Genomic DNA, 27,404 nt, shown 5'->3' with positions numbered 1-27,404 from the left:
AAGCGCCTTACAAAGGAAAAAAGTGCTAAGAGAAGTAAAGCTTTAACAACAGAAACCACAGCATGGATGTTCATAGTTTTCACTTCTTTCTAATGTATCTGCCAGTTGCCTTTAGTTTATATGTTCAAAGTAGGAGTAGTTGATATATTTGCTGGTTTGGCGTATTGGCATGACTGTTGAGTTAGGAACCTTTCAGAAGTGTCTGTGAGTGATTTAAAGGAAAAGAGTCGGCCTCTTCTGGGCAAATCGTCCAGCGCTGTCAATCCTATGACTTAGTGGAAACCAAAGCAGAATGATCTGCACTTTGGTGCTCTCGCAAGCTAGGTTCAATCAGTGCCGGTGTGCAGCTTTATCCAAAAGTGTCACAACTAGGTAATATATAAAGTGTATTCTGTTGGACGGCCAGAAGAAAAAGAGTATGGCTGGTTGACAGAAAGAGAGAGAGGAGGCAGAAGAAAGACGGAAAAGAACGATGTGAGAAAGAGGAGATGAATGGGTTGGTAGGCATCTGCCAAAGGAGAGAAGCAGTGGTGTCTGAGATGCCTGCTCCTTGGCAGCAGGATTTATTTAGACGATAAGTTACCATGGCTGCGGAACAGGTGAATGCAATACTGTAATGTTTCCTGCATAATCAGTTCCTGCATGCTATATTCAGGCCAGCCTGCTGGACTTACACGCAGTAAGCAATCTCAGCCAGTGTAGATCAACACAGGCCATCTTTGTTCAAACAAGATCGGACAAGCCAGGCTTTCTATATCTGCAAAGATATCTTAACTCATTGAATCTTTCTACCTGCTTATCCTGTGAAGCGTTGCACAAGTTGGGCCTTTGCCAGCACATGTTGGAGGCATGGTGGCGTGAAAACCTCCTGGACACAAAGCTTTGTACGTTAAATATGTTTTTTTTTTTAACTTCGTTAATGGTGAATGGGTGAATGCATTTCAATCAAAGAAATTCTCTTGAACACACCAAAGGGATTTCAGCTTATTAAGGCAACATGAGGAAAACTCCAGGTATCAGTGAACGACCATGATTATAATACATGAGTGACAGAATCAGAAGCCAACAAGATGTTGATCTAACACACAGCGTGCCCTTGACAGTACTTAATGTAGACACCTCATAGGTGACAGAGTCCTCGGTCAATAGGATTGGATTTTTTATTGACACAATGTCTTCGGGACCAACAGAAAGTCTTGAAGAGTAACTAAACCCAGAGGTTTTAGCTGACTTGCGTGTAGGCTTGAAATAAAAAAATACCTTCAGAAGCAATTCAGACAAGCCCAGTCTATAGTATAAAATCTCCAAAGAACAATCTATGCAATGCTTATAACCTAATCAATACTCAATATCTCTCTATTGACAATTCTTTCATTTCAAACTACTTGCCACAGATTGCACAGTCGACTGTGCTGGCTTCCATAGGAGGGGCGGGGCTAGAAGTGATGGTTAATGATGTAAGAAAATACAAAAACATCACTAAACACCATTCTCAGCCAATTGTAATGGCCAGGATTCAACCAATAGAGGGCAGTCACTGCTACATTTAAAAAAAAAAAAAAGTCGCTATTTCAAACCCAAATAAATTTGTTTACAGCAAAAAAAAAGCTTTAAGCTACCTCTAATCTGTCTTCATTAGAAACTTGAAACAAGAATACCAATTTTCTCTCTTGAATTTATTTGTGTTTTAAGTTTTCCAAAAAGCTTTTGATCATGAAGGACTGACTAACTACCAATAGTGAAATATGAACTTAAATAGTTCATATTTGGGATCACACTTCCTTTGTTGCAAATTGATAAATATGAATACATTTCAATCAGAATTTGATTAGGAAAGAAACACTGAATTGTTTTGGTCCTGTTGCTGTGCCTGTGCCAGCTGTACCCGAGACAATTTAGAGAAGGTCAATATCAATGCTGTACTTTTACCTTCAGAAGGGATTGTTCATGAGATGAGCTGAAATGCAATGGAATGCTGTTGCATCTGTGTGTGTGTGTGTCAGTTAACTTTCTGTCCAAATGAGTTTCATTTAGGTCAGAGAATGCAACACGTCCTCTATTGTACCAAAAGCAAAACGAACCACACAAACAGGAAGCTCTCATGTCAGGCCTGAGCGTCAGCAGCAGACCACCCTCTAAAAAATACCCAAAACAGAAGAGTCAACGTGGGACAGAATGTGACAGTCTTCAACTGCATTGACAGCATTACAATTAGCACCCCGCTGTTTCTTTCAATATTCCTTCTTTAAAGACACAGCCAAACAAGGTTGGTGCACGTTCAAAGAGTGTTTGCCACGAAAGCACACTTTGTGTTTCTTGTAAAGACACATTCAAGCAGGAAATTCATTAATAATCCATGGAAATCCTCCTGTAGTAGAGGACTAAAAATACAAAGGAAATGTATAAACAAAACATGTATTTTCTGTCCACCGATGCCCCTATTATGTTAATGTAGTTGTTTATTGACAGCGTGATTTTCAGAAACATTTCAGGTTGTGAATCACTATGATGTAATGTATCAATTGTACAGTATATTATCATATAAAACTTCACAACAGACACCATTAACAATTTTTGTAAGTTATTGTTGTTTTTTGTAGTAGTTTTGTTGTTTTTGGAGTCTTTTTGTGTTTGTAATTGGACGGCTGCATACATTTAGATCACTTGCCACAGTTTCCCATGCCTGATGTATTTATCGTTTTTCTGAGGGATGAAATAGCTCAAGCACTGATATTTATTCGCCATGAGATGTAACCAAAAACAGAAATTTGCCAGTTTTTCTCTCTGTTAAGGTTTGATTGGAGCAAACACCAGCTTAACCAAACAAGCCGAAAGAACGCTTTGTTTATGTTAATGTTGGGCGTGTGCTGTGTGTAATGCAGCTCACAGCTTGAGCCCATAATGAGCCTGAGTCATGATTTCAAGTGATTCCATGTGCCAAGCTTATGCCTTTCTATCCCCGACTGGCCACTTAAAGCCTGGTGTGAAATATAGTCTTCTGTCTCCATACCTCAGCTTTTTTGTCTTCAAACAAACTTATGATTCCGAATTTAGAGAAAGAAAAAATAACTTTGTCAACAAGAATCAAAACTGCTACAAAAGTTGTCAGCAGCTGCGTAAAGCGAGAGGTCTGGGTCTTTGTAGTTTAAAACTTCTAAGAGGGGCCATTTTTGCTTCCGACGGCTAAAATTAGAAAAAAGAAATGAGGATAAAGAACTTTTATATGCTGGCTGACAGCTCTGTGTTATCCATATCTCCATCTTTGTTTGAAAGTGCAGTTTGGTATCTTTTGAGATATTTTTGCCTACAAAAAGTCCAACTATGACACTTCTTCTCTGTAATCAAAACGTTAGACTTTTCTTAACATAAAATGTATGATATTTCTATCCAAATACATAATTGGTAGCAGAAATGAAATACAAAAAATGATTTGGACCCCAAAAGTAAAAAGACGAGTATTTGCTTAGTGATTCTGACATACAATTGTATATCTAAAATGCATATCTCGGTTGGTAATTGATAACTTGATTGATGTGTAGCCCCTCCCTCTAACTCGAGTTCTCCACATCGATCTGGGTCTGTGTCTGGCGAATGCTTTTGGAACCAGGGCGGGACATGAACAGAATGCTTGATTTATTTTAGCCAATCACACGGTAACAAATGATGATGTCGTCATTGACATGCACCGCAGAGACGCTGCTACAACAACAACAACAAGGCTCTGCTGGTGAAAACTTTCGTTTGGGATATTAATGCTGCGGTCATTGTGTCGTTGAGTGACCTTTGCCGTTTTTGCACCGTGAGTAAGCGAGTTAAGGCCACGTTAACCATCTTCCTGTGTTGACATCTTTCTATTTTGATTCAGAGCTATGCTAATAGCGGTAGCTCAGCTAGTTCCTTTCCCCGCAATGCGCATGCGCCAGTTTTGCTTCGCTTCTGCCTTAGTCACACCCGGATATCCCACCATAAACCATAACACTGCCTCGTGAAACCAGTTCGGTTTCAAAAGGCAAAGGCGGGAACAGCACAAGATGGATTCTGGTGTTTGTGAACACCAAGAGAATCTACATTTTGATTCTTTGAAATGTGTGTTATCACTCATTCATTCCATCAATATGCTCTATAGTTGTTTTTTCACAGAATTCTGAGCCAAATGTAGTAGTCGGACATAAGGGGGTACTTGGATTCAAAAGTAAGAGAAAGAGGCACTTGAGCCTAAAAAGTGTGAGAACCACTGCCCTATGATATCGTATTGATGAGAAAAAAGAAAGAAAGACGGTTTCTTTAGGCAGGAAAGCGCGCTGACAAATGACCAAAACGGTGCTCTCAGCCGACATTAAACTATTTTGGTCGAGCAGCTTTTCAGAAACAACAGAGCTGCTTGAGAACAAAGCATGGCACATAATGCCAGCTAAAGGGCACTTAAGCTATTTCAGTGACAAACAGGACCAAGGTTAATGTGCATTACTGAACGCAGATCGAACCAACCATTTCAGAGTACAAGCAGACATCTCAAAGGCTAGACTTTTTTTTTCTTGCCTTATGCCCTTCAACAGAAAAGTAAATAACAAAACACTTAAAGCTCTACATGATCCACACCTTTCTACTTTAAATCATTTCCACTCAGGAAATAAAGAGAGCAAATAAAAAACTAAAAAACAAAAGTAGAAATGATTCTCGACTCAGCCTTTCTCCGTCTGACAGATTTATTTGACAACTTGGCCACATTAAATAAGTTGCTGGTGAAAAGAGAAGAGTGAAAAAAAATAACACAAATGCATCCAATCATTTATGAGAAATGATAACTGTGTTATCCAGTAAGACAGGGTCTCCCACACAAAGCATTCACAACACTAAAATAGCCAGGAGTCACGTTTGACAGGCGCCTCATTTTGCAGCGTTTGCAGGATTTTACACGTGTTTTACACAAGTGGCCCAAAGCCGTCACTCTAAACACGATTTACGACGAGGTGATTGTCCTGGGAACATTAAGCTGGTGTTTCCCAAATGAGGCAGTGACATCGCCAGGCCACGGTTTAGACGTAGGAGCCCCAAATTGAGTGTTAACAAGCAGGAACCTGCAACCCCCCCAACCAAACACACACACACCCAGTAGATAGCTGTGGTGACCTTCTTTGTCGACATGAGCTCAAGGTTCACAGCACCTCATTGCCTCAGCTACTACCAGGCAATAAATTCTACAGCAGGAATGAATTGGTTGACCTTGGGGGTAGCCAGTGTTGCAGGTTGCAATCTAAAACCATACATTATAGTATCTGTCACGCCATCTCTATCCTTTTTTTTTTTGGTTTTTGTTTAGCCCCGATAGAGGAATTAAATGCTACATTGTTCCAATTGTAAAATAAAACTAATCAAAGGGAACCAGAACAAACACTCTGGAGCAGTGTTTTTAAATGTTGTTTGTGTTTTAATTAGAACACTGTTGGTGCATTGGACAAAGCAGGAAATAAATTGGTGGATGGGTGCTCTTTCCTGTCCTCCGTCACTGGCCCTTGTCGATGGGCTCTTAATAATTCATGGTGTGTAGAAATCGGCGTGCCCTAATTGGGTAGGTTTAATACCTCAGCACTGCTGAGGCCAAAAACAACAGCTGAGAGCGTTTTCTGTGGTTTTCCTCCTCCTACCTCGAGTGAACTGAGGAAACAAAGTGACATGTCATTCTTTGGTTTCCACCTAAAAGGCCTCTCATTACATCCAAGAAGCACCTTGAAGCGTTCCAGCTCCTCAGTGTGAGAGAAAACAGTTCAGCTACTCCAACACAGGTGGAGTAATACAATAAGAGTGAAACAGAGCAAAATATGATCAACCCTCAAATTAGGCTGTTAGCAGCAAACATTACTGTAATTAAGTTGCTTTTATGGGTATTTGTACTTTAGTATATTTCTAAATCAGTCATTTTAATTATACTTAAAACTGATACCCTCCTTCTTCCTATAGACCACTATACAAATGGAAACGATTGCCGAGGCTTCGACTTCCTGTTTATTAGACTGTCAATCAAAGTGAATGTAGAACTGTGCATGGAAACAAGGCTGCACGTCACAACAGCAAACGGGTAAATATGATTTTGGCTCTTACCTGACCCATAGACCTATATCAATGTGACCATGTTATGTTCCGCGATGCGCATGCAGAAAAGTAGTGGCGGAGCTTCTGGTAAATTGGCAGAGGCAGTGGGAGGAAGTGAGGCTGTTTAGGGCGGGACATCGAGACGTTTCTCAGAAACTCCGAATATCAGCTTTAAGTACATTGTAGTAATTAGATACATTCCTACACCCAACCGTAACTGACAATTTTTTTTTTTTTTTTGTTTTAAATTGATCAACAGACATTGTGAAACTACAAACAAATCACGTTACAGCCGACCAACCAGATTAAGAGTGGCATTGAATGGAGGTTATATTCTCACTTTTAGAGTTCATACATTTAGCTATACCTGATCTTTTGTTTTTTTTTCTGTTTTTTTTTTTTTAATTTAATTTATTAGTGTTATTTTATTTTTTTAAATATTGACTAACCTTTTATTTTAAATAAATTACGTTCCGATTGTGCAAGATTTATTAACAAATATAAACGAAAGTAACAAGTAACTTACTTTGAGTACTATTTAATTGAAATACATTTTACTTGTACTAGAGTATTTTATGTATGACTATACTTGTACTCAAAAATAATTTCAATCAAGTAACAGTAATCTCTACTTGAGTAGCACATATCAGTACTCTACACGACAGGTTAGCAGGTAACAAAACTAACACTGTTGGGTAGGGTGCATCAAACCCCACAATGATTTAAAATCAATCTGTCCCCAGTCTAATTGGGACAAAAAGGAAGCCCTGCAAAATATTTGGGAGGTCCACATCACGGTTGAAAATTTCACATATGCCCCATTATGAGCAATTTTTACATTTAATACAACATTTGGGTTATTTTTTCTGCTGGAAAAAATTATATATTTTGCTTTGGATAATTCCACATTTACACAACTAGCATGATAAATTGATGATATAGCAGTAATTTGAAATTTCTGTTTTTATTATGTTCTTCAGGAAAACAAAATAATGCATATTTTCTGCTATTATTGGTGTTTTTTGAAAGATTTCTAATATTTTGCCTGGTTATCTTGGTCTATGTTTTTTGTGGGGTTTGATGCACCCTACTGTTGATTGTTCATTGGGATGATGCCAAAGTAAAATATTTTTAGGCTTATGTTATTTTGCATCACATTATTTAAAATGAGAAATTACCTTTAAAGAGATTTGTCAGAGCATAGCATCCTAAGATAAGACTGCTCAAATTTTGCATCATATACTGGAAATGTACAAAACAAAGAGATTTATTAAAAGGTCAGCAAAACATTAACTCAAGTCTTGTGTTTTTGTTCATCACATTTTCATCTTTCCCAACCCTTTCACTGTTTGAGTCCAATTAAGGTGCATTCTCAAGTTGCTAGTATTCGTGAAGCACCAGAGAACTATTTTCTCTTATTGAAATTAGACTAAAGACTCTCAGCAGGCTGATGATGTACGACTGTACCATTAACCATATTTTCTCCAGGATGCAAACACAATCACTCCTCCTTGCATTCATCGGAGTGCTGCTAAAAATGCTTCCTCATCTCAGCTTTTTTCCAAGCTCTCGGGTTTCACACTGTGCATTATCTGTGTTTTGCATATCACGGAAGAACTAGAATTTAGTTGTCTTTAAATACACTTTTCTTACGTAAAGCAGTGTTTAGATTTAGAGAGGTCACTGGTGTGGGTTTCAAGGTTAAAACATGTTAACACAAATTGTGTAAAGTAGTGGTTCTCAAACTTTTTTGGGCTCAAGTATCCCAAAAGAAACTCCTTTTTCTGACTACAACATTTTGCTCAGAATTTTGTGAAAAAACAACTATAGAGAATGATGATGGAATGAATGAGTAATAACAAACATTATAAAGAACATATTGCCTCCTGAATAGATATATTTCTACAGTTTTTTTTTTTTTTTTTTATCATTTTGGTTATTTCTATCATCATTTGGAGTGTTTTTGGTGTCTTTTTGTCTATTTTGTTGTTGCTGGTCTGTTTTTTATAATTATTCAGTGTATTTTTCTCTTATTTTGTGTGTACTGTTGTTTTTGTGTGTTTTTGGTATTATTTCAATTATTCTATCTCAGAGTGTATGTGTTTCTGTGTGATTTGGTTGTTCTCACTTCATTGTGTACATTTAGCTGTTATTTTTGTGTATTTTCTAGTAATCTTGTGTATTTTTTTGATGTTTTTTTGATGTTTGATGTTGTTGTGTTTAAGTATTTTTCTCTTTTAGTGAGTGTGTTGGTGTAATTTTACGTATTTTTATTATTCAGTGTTTTTTTTGTTGTTGTTTTGTGAGTTGCTGGTAATATTTAATATGATTATCATTTTTAACTAAAAAAAAAAACCTTAAACCCCATTTTTTTTAATGATTTCATTTGCTACCCTTATGACAGGGGTCAGCCACCTTTACTGTCACTGGAGCCATTTTGCCTAATCTCGCCTGGATTAAAGTCCTTCCGGAGCTGAAAAAACTTTGTTCTCAATGAAGACAAACTATATGAGGTAATGGATTTGATGGGCTACACAAAATAACTTAAATTTGATAACACATGATCATGTCGGTCAACACATGCTAATTGCTAATGTCTTGCCACATATCAAGCGTGCATTAAATAAATCTTTCCTCACACAAATAAAATCTCTATTTGGTGCTTTAGTTATCTAACCAGGGATGAAAAACTTAATGTTAGACACAGGTGCAATAAGGAAAGTTGATGGTCTGTAGATGTTGCAGGAGTTGAAGTGGGAAGGTGACAGAGTTATTGAACAATGAGATTTATTCTTAGGCTAACCAAATGTTTTATCATAATTTTATTTGAAGTTAATGTCATTATTAATCAACACCCTCTGTAAGAAATAATTCATTATTTTATTTTATTTTTTGAAGCTACAGGGAGCCATTGCAAAAGAGTCAAAGAGCCACATGAGGTTCCAGAGCAACAGATTGCAGACACCTACCCTTGGGAGACACCTACCCTTGGGGTACACGTACCCCCATTTGAGAAACAATGGCGTAAAGCATTGTAACCAAAATGAAAGACAAAGTGGAATTGTGAGACTTCAGTGAGTCTTTTTTCATCCTTACAGGCTGATGATGGTCTATTTTTAAGTTTCTTTGTTAGTCCATCCTCTCATTTGTCTTCTGAAGCCTGCCTGTATTCAAACTAATCAAATTTAGGAGATTGGCCTCTGCCATAGCAACCCTCAAAGGCAAAAAAAGCATCTCAGTGTATATCCAACCAACCAACCAAACATCAGCAAACCTCAATAAAAAAAAGGTGTCTTTACACACTTCTTTATACAAGTGTTTAGAAACAAAACTATCACGCTCAATGCAACTTCCCTTTCCCTTAAATAGCCTTGATGTCACTTGTCTGTAATCATTGATTTTATTTCTCCTAGGCTTTTAATTGGAAGGTGGTTGGGTTTAATCTGAAACTGCTAGATGAGAGCAGACATTTTCAGATGATGCAATTATCTTTCTCCGTTGGCGTTGAATGTGAAATGATAATTTAAGTATAATGCAGTCCCATTGATTTAATTGAAATTCAGAGATTCAGTGATGCACAGATTCCAATTGATTAGCTGTGGCTTTATGTGTGGGGCTTAAATCACCTCATTAACTCACAAAACTGATCTCATTAAAATACAACCTGCCAGTGAGAAGAGGTTTTTATGAAATATTACCTACAGTGAGAGAGTTTCCAAATTTCATGTGTTTTTAAAAAATAAGAGACACTGTCTGAGAAAACACACTAAAATACCTTCTATGCTAAGATAGCACAGGTGAAAAGAAAGAAGGTGAAATCAAAGGGGAATAATAGACACTTTGGGGGTGGCAGAAGGGTTAAAGTTATCAAAGCGCGCGACTCAAACATGCACCATATCCCGGTGAGGAGATTGAATTCCAACTGCTGGCTGAGGGCGCCAGCACTGAGGTCACTCCACAATCTGCACAGGTCAGAGTCAAGGGAGCGCCACAAGCAGCTTTGACGTTCTTCATTAACTCCCCGGCTCTAAAGCAACAACATAAACCTGAGCAGTTAGGAAGGAGGACAAAATCTGTAGAAAATAGCAGCAGGAATACACAACAGTATCAAACGCTTCAGCAAAATTGGTTTTGATGAACAGTTAGCAGAAAGTAACGTTTTGATAACCAAATGCACACAAGGATTCTTACAGGCTTTTTCGTCAAGTGTAATTTCTTTGTAAACATTTCTATTGCAAGCTTAAAACTGCTGGAGACAAAAAAAATCAGATAAATCCATAGTGTTGATCAGAGAGAGAAAGAGAGAGAGAGAGAGGGCGAGAGAGAGAGAGAGAGAGAGAGGACAATTAACAAATAAAGTGTCAATCTAGATGATAAAAACTATAGAAGTAAATCTATTCAGGAGTCACTAAATAAGTGTTTTTCAACCTTGGGTTCAGGACTTTTTGTGGGGTAACCTGGAGTTTGGTTTGTTTCTTAAATGAAACAAACAAACTTAAATGGGAGATATTATACCAATTTTTCATCTTTTAATATAGTTCCCTGTGGTCTAAATGACATATCTGTGCTGGGGTTTGGTCAAAACACAACATGAATCAAGCAAAAAGGGAGGTTTAAGACCTGGTATAAAACAGCTCTTTTAGAGCGCTCCGCTGCTCACCCCCTTTAACAAAGTGTGTCTTACGCTTCCTTAGGGAGGGCGGGTGATGGTCATAATTAGGAAATAACATATTTATTTAATTGCAATAACAAAACATGCATTGCTGTCGTTAAAAGATTGCACTTCATGTAGTAATGACCTTCGACAGCATGTGCAAAGTGAAAAAATAAAAATAAAAAAATAATAATAATAAACTAGCAGATAATTGATTTTACATGAATCAATTATAGCATGTCAGAATGGTCAGCAAGCCTGATTACATTATATATATATACCTGTATATATATACACACATATACATATATATATATATATATCAACTGAGGTTACAGAGCATGCCCAAAGTTTCCCACACAATCAGATGCTAGTTTTTATTTTGTTAAAAACATCCTTTTCAATCAGTCATATGGCTTCTAACACACCCAGCAGCTGGATTCCCTCACATTCAACTGATCTAGCTTCCAGCTTAAACATATACAAAACGACACAGTGCCCAAATCTCCAGACGACACACTGTTTGGAAACTCGATCACGAGACAGCTCGTCAGGCATCGCCCCTGCCATGACTAGCGTATACAAAGCATGTAGAACGAGCAAGCCGCCACAAGCCGACACTTTATTTAGAACTCCAACTAACCTCACACGACTCGTGGAGAGAAGGTTATTTGGGGTAGAAGAAGCTCAAATGATGTAACAGGGCACTGAAGTGAAAGGAAGTATTTAGGCTTAAAAGTAGGCTAAGATTGATCTCGACTGTTTTGTAACAGATGAAAGCAAGAAACAGTGGAATGCTAAAAGCACAGCACACTCACTCTATATTAGTGGTTGTGTATAAGTCTATAAACTAATTGTATTCTTGTTTTTAATTCAGGTGTAGCGTTTTAACAAGCTCACACAGTTTATTTTAATCAAATTTACACCTTTCTACAACCAGCTCTGCGTCGGGAAGGAATAGTCACACCACGCAAAAGTGTTACAATAAGCAAAAAAAAAATCTGCTGCTTTATAAATTACTACGCATGTCTAACTTTTTAACAATGTCTGAAAAATTAGACCGCCAACAAAAGCAACAAACCAAGCTAGCATAATTACGTGTGTCCGTTTTACCAAAATATGGAGGGAACCCAAGATGCGTGGGATAGCGAGGTGCCTGCGGTGTCAGGGAGAGAGGGCTGTGCATGTGTGTGGGGGAGAAAAATTCATTTCCCTAGCATGAATACGTCTAAATTTACATATAGGCTACAGCATGTGGGCAGACATGGGGCGTACGTGTTGAAAGTTAGTGTAACAAGAGAAGAAGAACGAGGATAAAAGAGCACATGTTTGGGCTTCTTTAGAGACTTGTGCGCTGACCTGACAGATTTGTTTGGGTGGGTATTTCAAAAGGCTGCTCAGGATAAAAGACAACTCTCCAAAAGCTCATACGTTTTTCATTTTAAGATTCCAATCCATCGCAGGCATCAGCTTTGAATGACAGCTGAGTATATTAAATTTTACAGCACAATAAAGGCTAACTTTTGCAGATATCAGACGTGGAAGGAGGGGCTAATCTATAACGTAGTGGTAAAGTTTAAATCAAATTTTTTTTACTTCTAACTTTCCTGATTGCAAGAAACTGTTAAACCTTTGCACTGGGAATTAGAATAATAGTAAAAGTTGGAAATGAAAGAAAATCAAGGAAGATATTAGATTATAGTCATTTATTTACAGTCATCTTTGAACCACTTAGTTGGGGGTGGCAATTCTTGTGCAGAAAAAAATGTGTTTATTGTGGTTGAGTGAATTTATCTGTCGAGCCCTATCAGAGGGTAAAGCTTCAAAAGATATGGTTGTATGAAAATGCCAATGAATACAAATGTAACACACGATGGTAAAACTTACAAAAATATGCTCCTTTGCGGTAAATCCCAAACATTCAGTCTTATCCTTAGTTTGTGATCATTGCAAAATGTTATTTAGTCTCAAAGAGGACTTTGATTAATTGGTAAGGCTTAGAAAAGTTGTGCAAGATGTTCCAGTGATACAGATTGTTAATGTGAAGCCAGTGAATTGATGACTAGCTGGCAGGCTGGATCAGTCAGTCAGGGTGACCTCATGTGCTTGGCACTAGGGATGCCTATCAGGTTTCCCTGTGTGTGAGTCCAGCATGTTCACTCCACACCATCGTCATGACCCAACCCCTTAGGGCGTGCGTGCGCATGTGTGTGTGTGTGTGTGTGTGTGTGAGAGAGAGAGAGAAAAAGAGAAAGACAGTGAGGTGGGAGATAAATTATATGAGATAAATTATTCAGATCTATCTCGGATGAGAAAGAGAGAGAAAGAAAGACACTCTGGGAGGCTGAGCTGAGTGTCAGTTCCCTCCAGTGAACTCGGTGAACTCCGCTGAGGCCCCTCCCCTCCTCACATACAGCGCTATTAACCTTCTTTCCCAACGATAAACGTCCCGTCCTCTGATTTTTTGGGGGATTTTGTTTCCCAGTCTTGTTAGGCATGCTCGTTGGGCCTTTAAAGTCTTTCTATGATGGTGCTTCGACAAAGTAAAAAACACTTATCTGATAGATTTTTGGCAGAGTTGAATGGGTCAGGGACTGTTTGCATCTGAGTGGGAGTCAGATAAACAGGACAGTGTGTGAGGATCCACCAGTTACAGGTTCTACTTTGTGTGCTGCTTTTAACAAGATAATACAACACTATTTAAATTCAATTCAAGTAAAAATGTAATTACTTTGAGGGAAAGATTTAATATTAAGGCTGAAATAGGACAACACAAGCCCCGTCTTCAGTTTAGCTTCAGTAACCTTCCCTGACCCGTTGGAGTCGACAAAGAAGATGGTAAGGAAAAAAAACTACTGGCAACTATCGCTATGGCAACAATACATCTCATCCTGCCAGCAATCGTCTTAATAAAGCCTCGACAGGCTAAGAGGCTTCCCATTTTCCAAATCACTGTGGGAACAACCATGCAGTTGCACCAGCTGGGAAATGTACACCTCCAAACATTCTCGCGCACACACACACACACGCACACACACACACACACACACACACACAGTTTAAGCCTCAAGTCCCCCGTGACATAAGGATTGAATGATGGAGCCCAGACTGCATGCTGTAGCTCACACTGGGTGTAATAACCGATGTCTCCAGTATCACGTCCCACGGTCGGCGCTACCGTGTCACAAGGCGCCCAAACATTTCTGAGAAGTGAGCATCAACGGGTGTCTTAATGTTCATGCCAGGTTTTGTAGTAAGTAGCCATTGGCGCACCATTGCCAGTGTATTTATGCAACGCTGGTAGGAAAGCAGGTAATGTCAGATTAGTGATTCATAGCAGGTCCAAAGTGCTGAGGACACAGAATCTCACTGAACGGCGCCGACTGCAGCTCCTACAAGGGTTTATTGCTTTATCGGCTGAATCCTAATGTGACCCTCTTCTTTTCCCTCTTTCCGATGGTTCCAATGGTGCTTGTGTATCCGTACGCTCTTAGCAAAGAGTAAATGTGGTACAGAACGCATTGTAATTTAACTGTTGGAGCTGCGTTTAGCTATGGTATATTCAGAATTTAAAAATATAAATAAAAAAAAAAATCAATGATGAAACGAGTCAACCGCAGCTTATTTGCAAAGAAATGAAAGCAGATCTCAACGGGTTGATAAAAACTTCCTTATACAGCAAGATTCCCCCCCAATATGGTGGGAAAAGCTTAACATATGGCAGTTGCACAAGCATACAGCTGTTGTTTTTTGGAGCTACAGATAAATAATGGATCACATTTTCCACAGGGTACTCAAGGCAGCTAATGAGAGAGAGAAAGCCGACGGGGAATTGGTAACTAACTGTTTTTCAAAGCCACTGTTTTCTGCCTCATTCATAAGAGCCCAAGGACAAAAATACAGGGAGAAATCCTGAGTGCTCATCAGAATGGTAAAAGTACAACAACATTAGCTTTTAAATAAAGTTATATTGTGAATATCTTATCAAGACAAGAAAGCATTTTTTTCTGGAATGCATAAACGCATTGATAATTGTCCACAAATCTGTTCTCTCTCTTTCTCACACCTGCAAACACAAGCAAAAACGTTTGTCTCGAGTCTTTCTTTCAGAAATGTAGGTGAAATTAATAATTTAGGGTGGAGTGTTGAGCTTGTGGCGGTTTCCAAAGTGAAATCTAATGCTTTACATCCGACCCCTCAACAGGTTTGTCTTTTTTCAGCAAACCACCTAAACCATACTTACCAATGCTAATCATGCACAGGGATCGTCCGAGGCAACATGGAAGGTGTATGGAGACCATGTATCATAACGACACTTTTCAATTTTGTTGCCAATGGCTGTTTATGTGCTACTAATTACTTGTGAAGAATAATAATCCCTCTACTAAACAGGACTCCATCACGCCGAGGGCTTTTTCCACTCCCCATATTTTTCTTTATCCATGTTTGCTACGTGGCTTTTCCCTACATCAGTGTCCTTGCGACCTGATTCATGCCGCCTACCTGTCCCTACTCAGTGTTTTTCCATATGCTGACTAACGTGAACACGATGTGGCCCCAGAAGCCGTGGGAGCAACAAGGAGAGTCAGCCAATGAAACCAGTCAGGCAAAATCTAAAAGGTGGCTTGAGTCATTTAAAACAAATATAGCTGCAAAAAAGGCATGTTTGCTCTTGGTAATCCCCTACTTGCTCGACAAGGCTCCACAAGGTTCATCTGCTGTGCTAAATTGGTGCACGTAGTCGTATTTGTACAGGAGCTCATTGTGGCCGGGTGGGAGGGGGAATCTGAGAGCACTGGTAGTAATTCAAGACCTCGTGCCTATTTGCTTATCCTCGTTCTGGCGGAATTGGCTTTTTCTGGAGCCACATTTCAAGCTATGTGTGACCCCGGTATTTTCATTGAGCTGGCCACTACAAACGCAGCTGTGTAAAGTAGATGTGGCAGGCAGTCAGCCAGTGTGTTTATGGGATGGGGGGGGGGGCAAGGCCTCCTACTGTAATCACAGGAGCCCACAGGATGGGTACATAAGGTCAATGCAAACTCTGGATGAAGTGAGATCAAGTTTTCATTCTCTCGTATCAGTCTGCTTGATTAGCATTAGCTTGATTAACATGATCACTGCATGTTTCTCTGCCTTGGATCTGAGCCTAGCCTAACCTAGAAACATTAAGCATAAAATACAATTTCTTGTTATTTTCTATACACCTTCATTGCTTCGGGGAACTGTGACAAACAACTTGAGTTTGGGGGACTGTGCGGTTACTGTAAACCAATAAAGGTGTCAGGATTTCTAATCCCTCTGTGATTACTCGGTTTACTTGCAGATTAAATGACGGTCACCAAAATGTATGTATTATATTTGTATAATTAATATTGTGTTATGTTATTGTTTATACAGTAATGCAAGCACTTGTATTTAATCCTTATTTAATGAACAGTCTTTTACGTAATAATGTAGTTTTTCTTTTTTCTTTTCTTTCTTTGTTTAGTGTTTATTCTTTTCATTTGTGACATGACTTGAGCGTCTGTGACATAAGTAATTTCCCCCTGGGATAAATAAAGTACTTCTGATTCTGAATCATGTACAAACTGTAAAGGTCTCAATATAGTAAGAAAAATCCTTCTGTGCCAATATTAATTTAGCCATCTTAGAAAATGGTCTTAGTGTTGTATGAAAAAGAAACTAAGGAAATAATTCATTTTGCTAATATGTTTTAAACTGCGGAAATATTAGGTTGTTAAGAGATACAATATACAAAATGTTTTCAATTATACAAATATCATATTATCAGATCATGAAATTAGGTCTGTACGACTTGAAAATGGTCTTTATACCACAAAAAATTAAACTTTGTTAAACAATAAAATCCACATGCTTTTTGCTTAAAAAAAAAAAAAGAAAAAGATAGGTCAAAAAGCAAACAAAAAAGAAATTATTTGAACATTACTTTGAAATAACAATAAGATCTATTGTATCATATCTTAACATTATTAATAAATTTCAGAAGTGCTGTCAACGCAGGGGTATGTTACTAAAGACTACCATTCACTGAATGAATGACAAAAAGTTGTAATACTATACATGTTAACTATTCAATCACAATGTATTCTCATGCACTGGACAGCACGACTTTTAACAACAACAACTATAGTTGAACAAACAGACAGATGTTTTATAGAAGGCTAGTTCATTCAAGGGGTAAACAAAGTCACTGGTGTCATCCTGCACAGATGGCAGTCACCAGGCCCAGCAGACAGCAGGAGTGCCCGGAAAGAGTTAAAGAGGCATGTAAATACAATGGGAGAGGGATGGGAAGGAGCAGTTATAAATAAGGACAAAATCAGAGAGACCCTTGTCAAAAACAGGAACAAGTGAAAGAGTGATTTGGGCAAAAGTGAAGCAGATATGCAAACAGTCGAAGAGGAAACGAGATATTTTTAAGAGAGCTCCCCACCACCCATAAGAGGCAAAATAGGACAGAAAATAGAGCGTGAAAACACCAGACAAGGTTTGTGCCAGCAAGGCCAGAGAGTTAACTAGTGGACCAGACGAAACAGCTCAGGGCGGATACTGTGTTACAGAGAGTAGTGGAGAAAAGTGAGAAAACAGAAAAGCACAAAGTGTACTTGGGAAGTCTTGGTGGGTTTAAGGACCACAGGATGCGTCTAAATCTGTTTGGTTCTCATTCTAAAGATACAGCTTCTGGTGAATGTGCCTGTGTACTCTCCCTCTGGAATCTATCCCAATAAAATAAATCATTTTGAAACCTTATGAGTACTTCATGTTATGAGTAGGGTAGGACAAATATTTGCTCTGTTTTTGTGTGTGAATATCAAGTTATCCAGGTTTTCAGCAATGGTTACAGAAAATACAACACCTTCCAGCCCATATGTCCCTTCACACCACACAGGGAGGACGCCCTTCCATTTTGCATATGTGAGATGAACCTCATATCTCCAGATGGCCTGCAAAGGAGAGTTCAGTGACAAGATCCCCTAAGGGGGAGAACTCTACCACAGAGCACATCAATTCAAATCTTTTATGCATTTATCTTAGACGCACTTTATAATGGGAGTCTCTGGTGGGTGTCTTGCTCAAGGACACTTCGATGTGACACGGTCACGAAAACTTAGTCGCCGCGATGAAACCTTTACTTGAAGCATTACTAATCACCGGACAAAAAAAATGGTTAACCGTGTAGATGACTACAACATTCTAGTCGACTTTTTTTTGTTTTGGTGATGTAATAAAACTAACAGGAGAATGCGTTTCAAATAAATCTAAGTGTGCAATATATATCTATAGTTTATATTCAATATAATAATAATAATAATAATGCATCAGTTTTATATAGCGCTTTATCATAGACACTCAAAGTCGCTTTACAGAATTAAGGCATTATTCTTTCACTCCACACTTAGTGGTGGTAAACTACTATTGTAGCCACAGCTGCCCTGGGGCAGACTGACGGAAGCAACACACAGCCATGACAGGAATATTCTTAAATGATCAATGTTTGGGAATTGCACAATCTGTAGTACTATCTGTTACCAGTATCTATGTGGATACACGCTAATAATAATCTCAGGGCAGAGAAACTTATTCTATGGAGAAGACAATGACGGTCCGAAGTGTGTGTGTGTGTGTGTGTGTGTGTGTGTGTGTGTGTGTGTGTGTGTGTGTGTGTGTGTGTGTGTGTGTGTGTGTGTGTGTGTGTGTGTGTGTGTGTGTGTGTGGTATGCAAGAGTGGAAAAAACAGTGCATTGGAGGTGTTAGAAATCTAATATGATCCTAGGTGCTAATAGTTTGTAGTCAAAGATTTACTACTTTGCATTCAGTATTTATTTGTTGATCACATTCATTCCAGTGGTCTTTGGTTTTTAAGAGTTATTTGCTTACTTTGATTAATCACTGAGAATATACCTTTATTTTTAAAAGTGTTCAGCTGGTCATATGTCTCAGTGTGCACATCTCAGTAGTAATTTAACTATCAGCTTGGTATGCAAAGAATGCTTTCATATGGGTATCGAACAATAGGTTTAAAGTAGAGCTGGGCAAAAAATCAATTTAATCTATTTGTCAAATTTTTTAAAAAAAATGTTTATTTTATATGTATATATATAAATATATATTTTATTTATTTATTTATTTATTTCCACCACAGTTTTTTGGACTTTTTTACGTTCCATCCTTGTGGGTTACCATAGCGTGATGTGAGCCAGCCCCCTCTTTGTTAACCCTTTGAATAGGCTATGTGTGTGCCACAGGCTTGGTAATTTTTTATTCGCACTAAGCTGAGATGGGAAGGGAAGAGTTTATTCTTTTTTTAATTGTAATGTTATATGTTATGAAATATGTAGTTATTTGATTTCTTAATCTGAAAATTTAAGCAACTTTGAAGTTGCACTTTTGCTTAAATCTGGGTTAAAGCTTGAAATTGTTGAAAGACTCATTTACTTTTTATTTTGGGATTGTTCTTTGCATTTTAACTCTTGAGGACAATCACAGCAATAAAGTTGTACTTTTGACAATATATCTGATGTCTGCAGTCATTTTTAAGTGCATTGAAAGAAAAAATCGAAAATCAAAATGAAACTCCCCTTTCCCCTTGTAGAATATGTTGTGCTTGTGTTGAACTATCTTACATAAACCTAGTGTAATACACTATTTGAATAATCGATAAGTTACTTTCTAAACTTAATGGTTGACCTAAGTTGCAATCAAGTCCTACCATATAACTTAGCCTTGTTCAGATATAATCCATACGTATTGCTTCCTTTAGCCTCTTCAGCAATATATACAGTCATTAGAATGACTCATTTCTGTTTCTTTTAACATTTGTATTTATCAACCTCAAGAGAGCACTTTAGCAAAGCAGTTGTAATAAAATATAGATGGTAACATGCAAAAGGTCAGGTTCTTAGCAGTGTAGTAGGATGTGTACAGTATGATAGGCCAGGGGAGGCGGTAAGTGTAGACCGTCGCCCACCCCGACCCCCCCGACCCCTCCCCCAGTGGTCTACTGAGACTGTGTGGATGAGTTCACGTGCACATCAAGGCATGGTAAATTACTGGGAGTTTTCTGCCAAACTAAACTACACAGGGAAATGTATCTGATCAGATCAAACAGTCAGGAAATAATGATCTTTCAGTTCAGAGTTAGACAGAAAAATACATCTTATAAAAACACGCTAGCAAGCTAACCATGTGCAGCTAGGCGAGAATCTAAGATGCAGTTTGAAGTAAAAACTTGATAGACCGGAACAAAATAAGAGTCACAATTACTCGTATACAGCAGTACCAATTCTGATATTCCTACTAAAGTAGGGTATATAATAATGTAATGACATTGACTCTGCATAAGTATCCAAAACTGTTTTACATGTCGAGTTCAGAGGATCTTTGCAACTGTGGTTTGGACAACCTTTATCTGTTTTAGTGGAGTTTTTTGTGTTCCCAGACGTAAACACATGTAAGTTAACTTTAAAACACGTCTTTGTAAGCGAAATACTTTGTATTCCTCTAGTTTGATGTCATGATTTAAGACTTGCCAAACCGACCCAAAAAGAACTGACTAAAAAGGTTTCTAAGCACAGTGTTTGCCCACACATACGAGAGGATAATCTGTACTTAATCGTCCTAGAACATTCTTATTGGATTTATAAATCATCATCATCAACACTGCTGGTGAATATCATATCAAAGTCAGCTGTGAAAGACATCACTGAGCCTCAACTTCCTCAAAAAACACTAGTTTTAGTCTTTATTTCTAGACTTAAATAACTTATACGTTATTTATTTAATTTTTTTAATGATGATGCATTGGATTATCAAAGTGACCACACAAAAATTGCACTTTTTAATATACTTTATGCCGTTTTTACAGCCAAATGTAATTGGGTTGGAGTAATCTGCTGACTTGTGCTGAGTTGGATCCAATTATTGCACTTTGAAGAAGACAATAAATAATTTTGAAGCCCCAAAAACCAAACTAAATATCTTCAAAGCAGGTCAGCATCAGCAAAGATGAGAGAAACTGCACTTGGAACCGAGCTGAGTTTGATGCCTTTAAAGACTTTTGTGTAGCTGAATGTTCTCATGCATCTATAGATTTCTCCTTCTTGTTCTTTGCGTGTTTGACTTTTTCCACTATCGAGGCATTAAAGGCTGATTTATATGACATGATTGTTATTTTTGTAGCACAATGGATCAGGCCATTTAATGTAACCAAACCCTTTTCCTTGCTTAGAACCAGCCCTTCCATGTGCTACTTCAAATATCATCCAAATCTTCTGTATGTACGTCTTTATTGGTCACAACCAACTTTATTGTGTTGTGGATTTATAAAGCCTTACACAGAGATTGTGAGCACAGGCTAAGATCCTCTCTAAAGGCTACACTGACTGGTGTTTACCTAAGGCCAGGGACATTAGCTGCAGCTAAATCCACCTCAATCGGCCCCTCTCGCCTTCTCCCATTCACTATACAGGCCACTTGTTTGCAACATAAAGCCTTACAAACTCAGAGATCACAGCCAACCTGTGAGAGTGTTTGTATTTATGTGCATTTACAAAGCGCCTGCCAGAATGTGTGTGATCACTGATGTAATGCACTGAAAGCAGTGCAAAAAGCACCTGGTTACAGCAACAAGAAGTGCATTTAGTCAAACATTAGTGCAGCTAAAGTGAATATCAAAGCACAAGCAAAATTTATTGCAGGTATTCAACGGGGCAATTGTCAATAAATCCCTTCAATTTAAGTTTTGTCTGAAGTAATGAAGCGAGACTAAAAATGGCCATCGTTGAGTGAAAACGACATAAAAAGCACAATAAAACTAACAGGCACTAAGTGCTAACATTTAGTTGAAAATCATATTCTTCCCTAAACACTGGCGTGAAAAAACAATAATTGATCTGTGAGCTATAATCGTTCTCGTGAGTGAGGCGAGGGGGCCAAACCGAGGCCGGGATGCAGCGTTTTACTGTAATTTTCTCATTTGTGATGCACATCTATTACCTATCATTAAAGATAAATGCGCAGCAAGCTGTGAACAGCACTAACCATCAAGCTCACACAGAAAGACACAGGCTGAATAAAGACTGAATTTTCAGCAGATGACTCCGAGGACTGATCATCCAGGGAATAGACAGAAATAGGGCCTTTAAAGGATCCTTTCATCAAAGCTACATCCTGCCAGCTCCCCTCAGCCATAACCCCATATAAAGCCACACACACACACACAATAATGTGAACGCACAGCCACACAAATCCTCTTTCGAGAATCAATAATTCAGCTAAAGAGAAGCACATGCTACGCCCCACTGAACTAATCAATACAAAGCCAAATGTTATTGTTTCATCTCATTTTCTGACTTTCACATTATAATCTAAGCTGAAGAGCACATGCCGGACAGCATCAAAGAGCTCCATTAAATTATAATATAATGCACTCGTGCTGAGGGGACAGGGAACCCAAATTTAGACAGAAACTCGTTTTTTTTTTTAAAACTCATTTTTACTCATCTTCATTTACTTTTTTTTGGTGCTTTGCTTTCCAATAACGCTGTCACTTGTAACTAAAGACAGATGTTCTATAAAATTTCAATATGCCGAATCCAATTTGTGCCGCAAAAGGTGAGAGTGAGGAGGGTGAGAGAGTCACATGAGTTACACTGCACTCCCTTCCCCATCCAAACAATATATTTACCCCCTCATCCACATCTCAAGGGAAGCTATACAATGATAATGCAGCAATGAAGTCAGATAAGACCTGTATGATTTCAGGGTAGGTAGACTGAATCCACAGAAAAGACTTTGCAGTACAATTCTGTGTGTGCGCGCAAAAGAAATAGCAAAATGACTGATTTTGTTGAGTGGTGCGAACTTGCCAGCCAAGGTCCTTCTCCCCACCCAGTAATTGAACAATCAATAATCATTAATAAGAGTGTGAGATAGCTCTTCACAGCCCTCTTGGCCACATCGGCCAACAATCTGGCCCCTCTCCAAGCCCTCCATATTGACCCTGTCTGAGCCTCATATCAGCCAATGCCCCCCGGATATGTTAACCAACCAAGTAAGAATGTTACACACAGGCACTTTTTTCCCTCACACATCTCATTTTTGATCTAGTTTGCATGACACAGGACATAATCAGCTCCCAAAGGGTGCATCAATTGCTGACAGTGGCAAGATCAGATCAGCGCTGACCTTGGGGCTGAACTGCAGTATTGGCGAAAGAGGCAACAGGGGCCCCTGTTGCAACAAAGCAGGGAGGCTGAAAATGAGAGGTGAGAGGAGCCAGCGAAAAATGTGGGTAGGAGGTAGGGATGAGAGGATTGAGGGTCAAGCCTTGATTAAGAGGCCCCTGAGATAAGCACCTCTGGGGTATGAGAAGGGGATAGAGGGGGGAAAGAGGGGCATATGATGGAGGGAATACAGGGTGGGGGTAGTGAGAGGGAAGCCATATGGCAGCAGTATAAATGTAACAACTATAAATCAGGGGGAGAGCAAGTGGTCTGCCAGGTGGAGATGCAGGGAGAACCTACCTGGTGGGACTGCAATGCTTCGCAATTAACCATTTGTAAAAATGTGGCCCATAGTTTGGCTTCTTCTTTGTCTGGTTTATTTCTGTATTGTATCGCGTTTGTAGGAAAATATCTACTTGCAGCATTGTTGGAATTTGTTTAATCAAGTCAAAAATAATATTTCTATACAATTTAGTTAAAAGAGCTTATTTATTAAAAAAATAAAGGCCTTATTTGAAGAAAAAAAACTTTGAAAACACAATTGTTTGGATTCAAGTAATAGTATTAACTCAAATTAACTTCTTCTCCAGTAATGGAAAAACTACCTAAAAAGACTAATCACACACTTCCACAGTATTGTTCTGGTGCTGCCGTAGTCAAACCATTCCCAATAATGGACCAAAATAAACCAATTCTGCAATGTGATCAAGAAACACATGAAATAATCCCTGAATAGCTCCAACTTTAATCCCTGGATAATGTTTTGGTAGTTGGGCCAGTCAGTGTCCTGGCAGCCATCATGGCCCGTGACTGGGCTTCCATCCCAGAGGCACCGATGCATGTTCCAAGTAGAACAAACACAGGCAGCTCTCCTCATGCCCACTCTGTGTCAGAAGCATTCTATTGCTATTCAAAATTAATGGTTTGGAACTAGTTTAATTATTTTTTGCAGAGATCTATAGCAGTACTGAAATAATGTACAGGTGGCTTTGTTTACTTAACACAATTCTAAAGTCAAAGGTTTCTAGGAGGGCAGTATCTGGGTTTTTAGAAAATGCTGAGCTAGAAGTCATTATACACAGAAAAAAGCTGTTGGTTTATGACTTTTCTGAAATTGTTGCTGTGTATTCTTACCAATGTATTTCATGGTATGATACACTAGATTCTCAACAGTTTGTAGATGACAAATGAATAATGGGGCTTTAGGCTAGCTCCCAGATATGCTCCATTGGTCTGAAGTAACAGCAGCCCAAAGCCATGATCTTTGATCATTCACTTAGGAACACATACGCAGTCCCACTGACATAGACATCCAAGCTCATATGAGGCACCTGCTATTTGACACCATCATGGCCAAGGCCAGCTATTCACTAAATCCCATCACTGCTGAGAGGTCGGAGATGGAAGTAGTTTGTTGGGTGGGTTGGGAGGATGGGGTGGAGTGGGGTGGGGGGAATCATTGGGGCAGAAGTGTAGGTAGAGATGAGCATGCTTGAGGAATGAGAGAAGCACAGACGTGTGGTGTACCTTGGTCTGGAGATAGTGGGGGTAGTAGTAGGTGTACTGAGGGTACATTGGCTGCTGCTCCAAACGCTTGCCCATGTAGCTGGAATCCTTAGCACTGAGGCAGGGAATGGTGACACGGGGGTGGGGGCTGGTGGGGGTGGGAGCTGCCAAGTAGCAAGCAATGGGAGAGGAAAGCAGCAGAGGGGCTGTGCGATTCCCTTCTTTCGCTGCTTGCACAACTGTGTTGCTTGGCCAGTCTTCCAAGGAGAAGGAAACGTCTGTGAGCCGGACAGTGGCTCAATGATGTTCTGTCCAAAAGAATCTTCTCACAATGCGATCCTCAGAAGTCCAGAGATATTTTGGATCAGATGTACGCTCAGTCAGTCCCTTGCAGCCAGTTCAGTAAAATGTTCCCACAAGTACAAGAGTGGCGAGTGGCGTGTTTGTCAGCGGCTACCGTCAGATGGTAGTGCTTGGTGAAGGTGAGGTAGAGGAAGAGGACAGAGGTGCAGGTGGAAACTGCTCTGGCAGCCCTGTGAGTACTGGAAAATGGGAGAGTAAGAGGAGAAAAAAGGAATGGTGAGGAAAATGGGAGAGGACGTTAAGGTTCACAGCTTAGCTTTAAACTGCCTCGCTCTCAAACGGCCGGTAAATATGATTCTCTCTCACTGCTTCTCTCTAGCGTGTTCCTTTCTTACGGGCGCACACACACACACGCACAGACACACACACTCTTTTGCACCTCGCCTCTGTAGTCTGATTCAACAATGTCTATGTGCTGTCCTGTTTGACAGAGCAGAGATATCCTCAGTGCCAACAAATGCACTCTGTTGAAGAGGCAAAAAAATCACGAGACAGAAGTGGAGCACAGACACAGAAAAGCAATCTGAGTGTGTAGTAGCCGAGCCAGCGGGAGGACAAGACAACAGAGATGATTCCAGTTTCTAATACATGTGTCCAAGGCGTATATTTAAAAGAAATCCACTGTGTGGCTTGTCAATCCAAAGAGTTCCAGCTAGTAGACATGTGAAGAAAAACCACAGTGACGATGTCCAGGTGCCTGGGAAAGAAGGAGCCTCTTGTCTGTGATCTTCCCTCCGCTCTTGTAAAATGTGTTCCCTTTTTTCCTTCCTTGGCTCTCTCACTCCTCAAAGCAGCCTGCCTCGTTCTCTTTTCCTCTGTCACACAGCTGCTCACTCGCTCTCTATCTCTATTGCACTCTCTTTCTCTGCCTCCCTCTCCTCCTGCACACTGACAGGGTTGGTAAAGGGGGCTCGTCCGAGGCAGCGAGCAAAGCAGACTGCCTCCTCCTTCCCGAGACTGCCGGTGGGAGGGTCTTGGGCAGCACAGTGTGAGAGAGGGATCCAGACACGGACCAGTGGGCTGCAGCGTTTCCACAACCTGGGAATACGGAGGCAGGAAGAAGAGGAGTGGAGAGGGGATGCCACCAGTACAGGCAGTCGATTCCCCCTACTGGCTGCACGTGGCTCTGCCGTCAGAAAGCCAGTAACTAGATAAAGACCTATGCTTAACAAAGCTCATTATCAAACAATAGCGTCTCAGAGAGAGAAAGGAAATTTTGACTGAGCCGTGTGCAGGTCTGAAGCTGTGAGATTTATTGTTGATTAATTGATCGTACCTTCTCTATTCAAAAAGAAACACACTTGACAATATATTGTTGCACTGAACTGTAAATCTGTCTAATTGGGCTCTTAGTACTCACAAAGAGTCCTTTTATTGGGTCTGTGTGCCCAGTTTCACAGCAAGCCAGTGGTTCAGTTGTTAATTTACCACACATTGGTCACTATTTACTGCTTTATTATAAGTTATATTGTAAAGGTAGGACAATATATATCGTACGACAAGATATCGTGATGTTAAAATGCCAAAATATGTATCGTCAAGGGTAGAAGGTAAATAATAATTTTTTAAAAAAAATCTCAAACAATGTACTACACACAAGATTGGTATGGTTTGTTTTTATTTTCTATAATGCTATTGAGTTGAAAAGGTCATATCCAAAGTAAGTATGTAAGTGTCCAGAGTTTTGTATTTTTTCTTTCTTTCGTATCATTATAGCGAGAACATTATTCATTCATCTCCATCTTATCGTATATTGTTCCAAATCTTTTACATATTGCACTCACGCAACTACATTTTATACAACAGAAGGTGCCAGTATATCACTGCACGAATAGACAAACCGACCATTTAGGATCTTTGTTTGACCTACTGTAATTGTTTGTTTTGTTTTTTTTGTGAGTCCAAGTCTAAACTCAATGGTATAAGACCAGTCCACGACCAATGAAATCTAATCGTTATGTTATAAAGGTGCACTTTCTCCTAGACCTTCAACATTCACACATATGAGAAAGATCGGTGTTGCTAATAGTGTTTAAAGAGAATTCTGGGATATTTAATGACAAGTAAAAAAGAAAGGGTTGTTGCTCTTTTTCATAAAATCATCTCGAGGTCTATTTAAATCATCTGACAAGTCAAGTATAGTAACATGGTGCCAAAAGAACTTGGCAAAATCCAAAGAAACTTTTCCAATATCCACATCAGAAAAGAGCAAAAGACTTTGATGTTTTTAGTAGATTTTTCAGCTGCTCCACTTGAGAACATTTCATTTCATTTCATTTGGAGCCAATATCTAATTCTCATACATCATAACTCTGTCATAGTGCATTTGTGTAATCATTATTGAATTCAAGTAAAAAACTGGAATCTTTTAACTACATCTGCCAGACTTTAGAACCTTCTCTCGTTAAATGGACTTAAGCTGTACTGTCAATTTTAAACCAATGAAAGAAAATTCAACCATTTACCTGTTGTGTTTTACAATAATTAAATTTACAAATGTATATTGATTTCTATTATACATTTTGCCTCTAACATATTGTCAG

General features: G+C 39.1%; 1 protein-coding gene across 6 annotated transcripts in view; it reads right to left on the bottom strand.

Moving 5' to 3' along the window:
* The window catches only part of rbms3 (RNA binding motif, single stranded interacting protein), a 365,750-nt gene that overhangs the window by 241,019 nt on the left and 97,327 nt on the right, over positions 1-27,404 (bottom strand). For 3 of the 6 annotated variants that reach the window (XM_028460583.1, XM_028460585.1, XM_028460586.1), the window contains exon 1: positions 24,520-25,881. The exons of 2 other annotated variants lie outside the window; for them this stretch is intronic. In XM_028460583.1, the coding sequence (XP_028316384.1) occupies positions 24,520-24,594 (75 nt within the window). In that variant the 5' untranslated portion in view covers positions 24,595-25,881. Of the gene's footprint in view, positions 1-24,519; positions 25,882-27,404 lie in introns of those variants that run through there. One more of the 6 variants, XM_028460584.1, reaches the window with a different exon arrangement.

The sequence above is a fragment of the Gouania willdenowi genome, chromosome 11, assembly GCF_900634775.1.
Source record: "Gouania willdenowi chromosome 11, fGouWil2.1, whole genome shotgun sequence".
Lineage (NCBI taxonomy): Eukaryota > Metazoa > Chordata > Actinopteri > Blenniiformes > Gobiesocidae > Gouania > Gouania willdenowi.
Note: the sequence above shows the minus strand (reverse complement) of the source record. Positions and strands in the feature narration are given on the sequence as shown.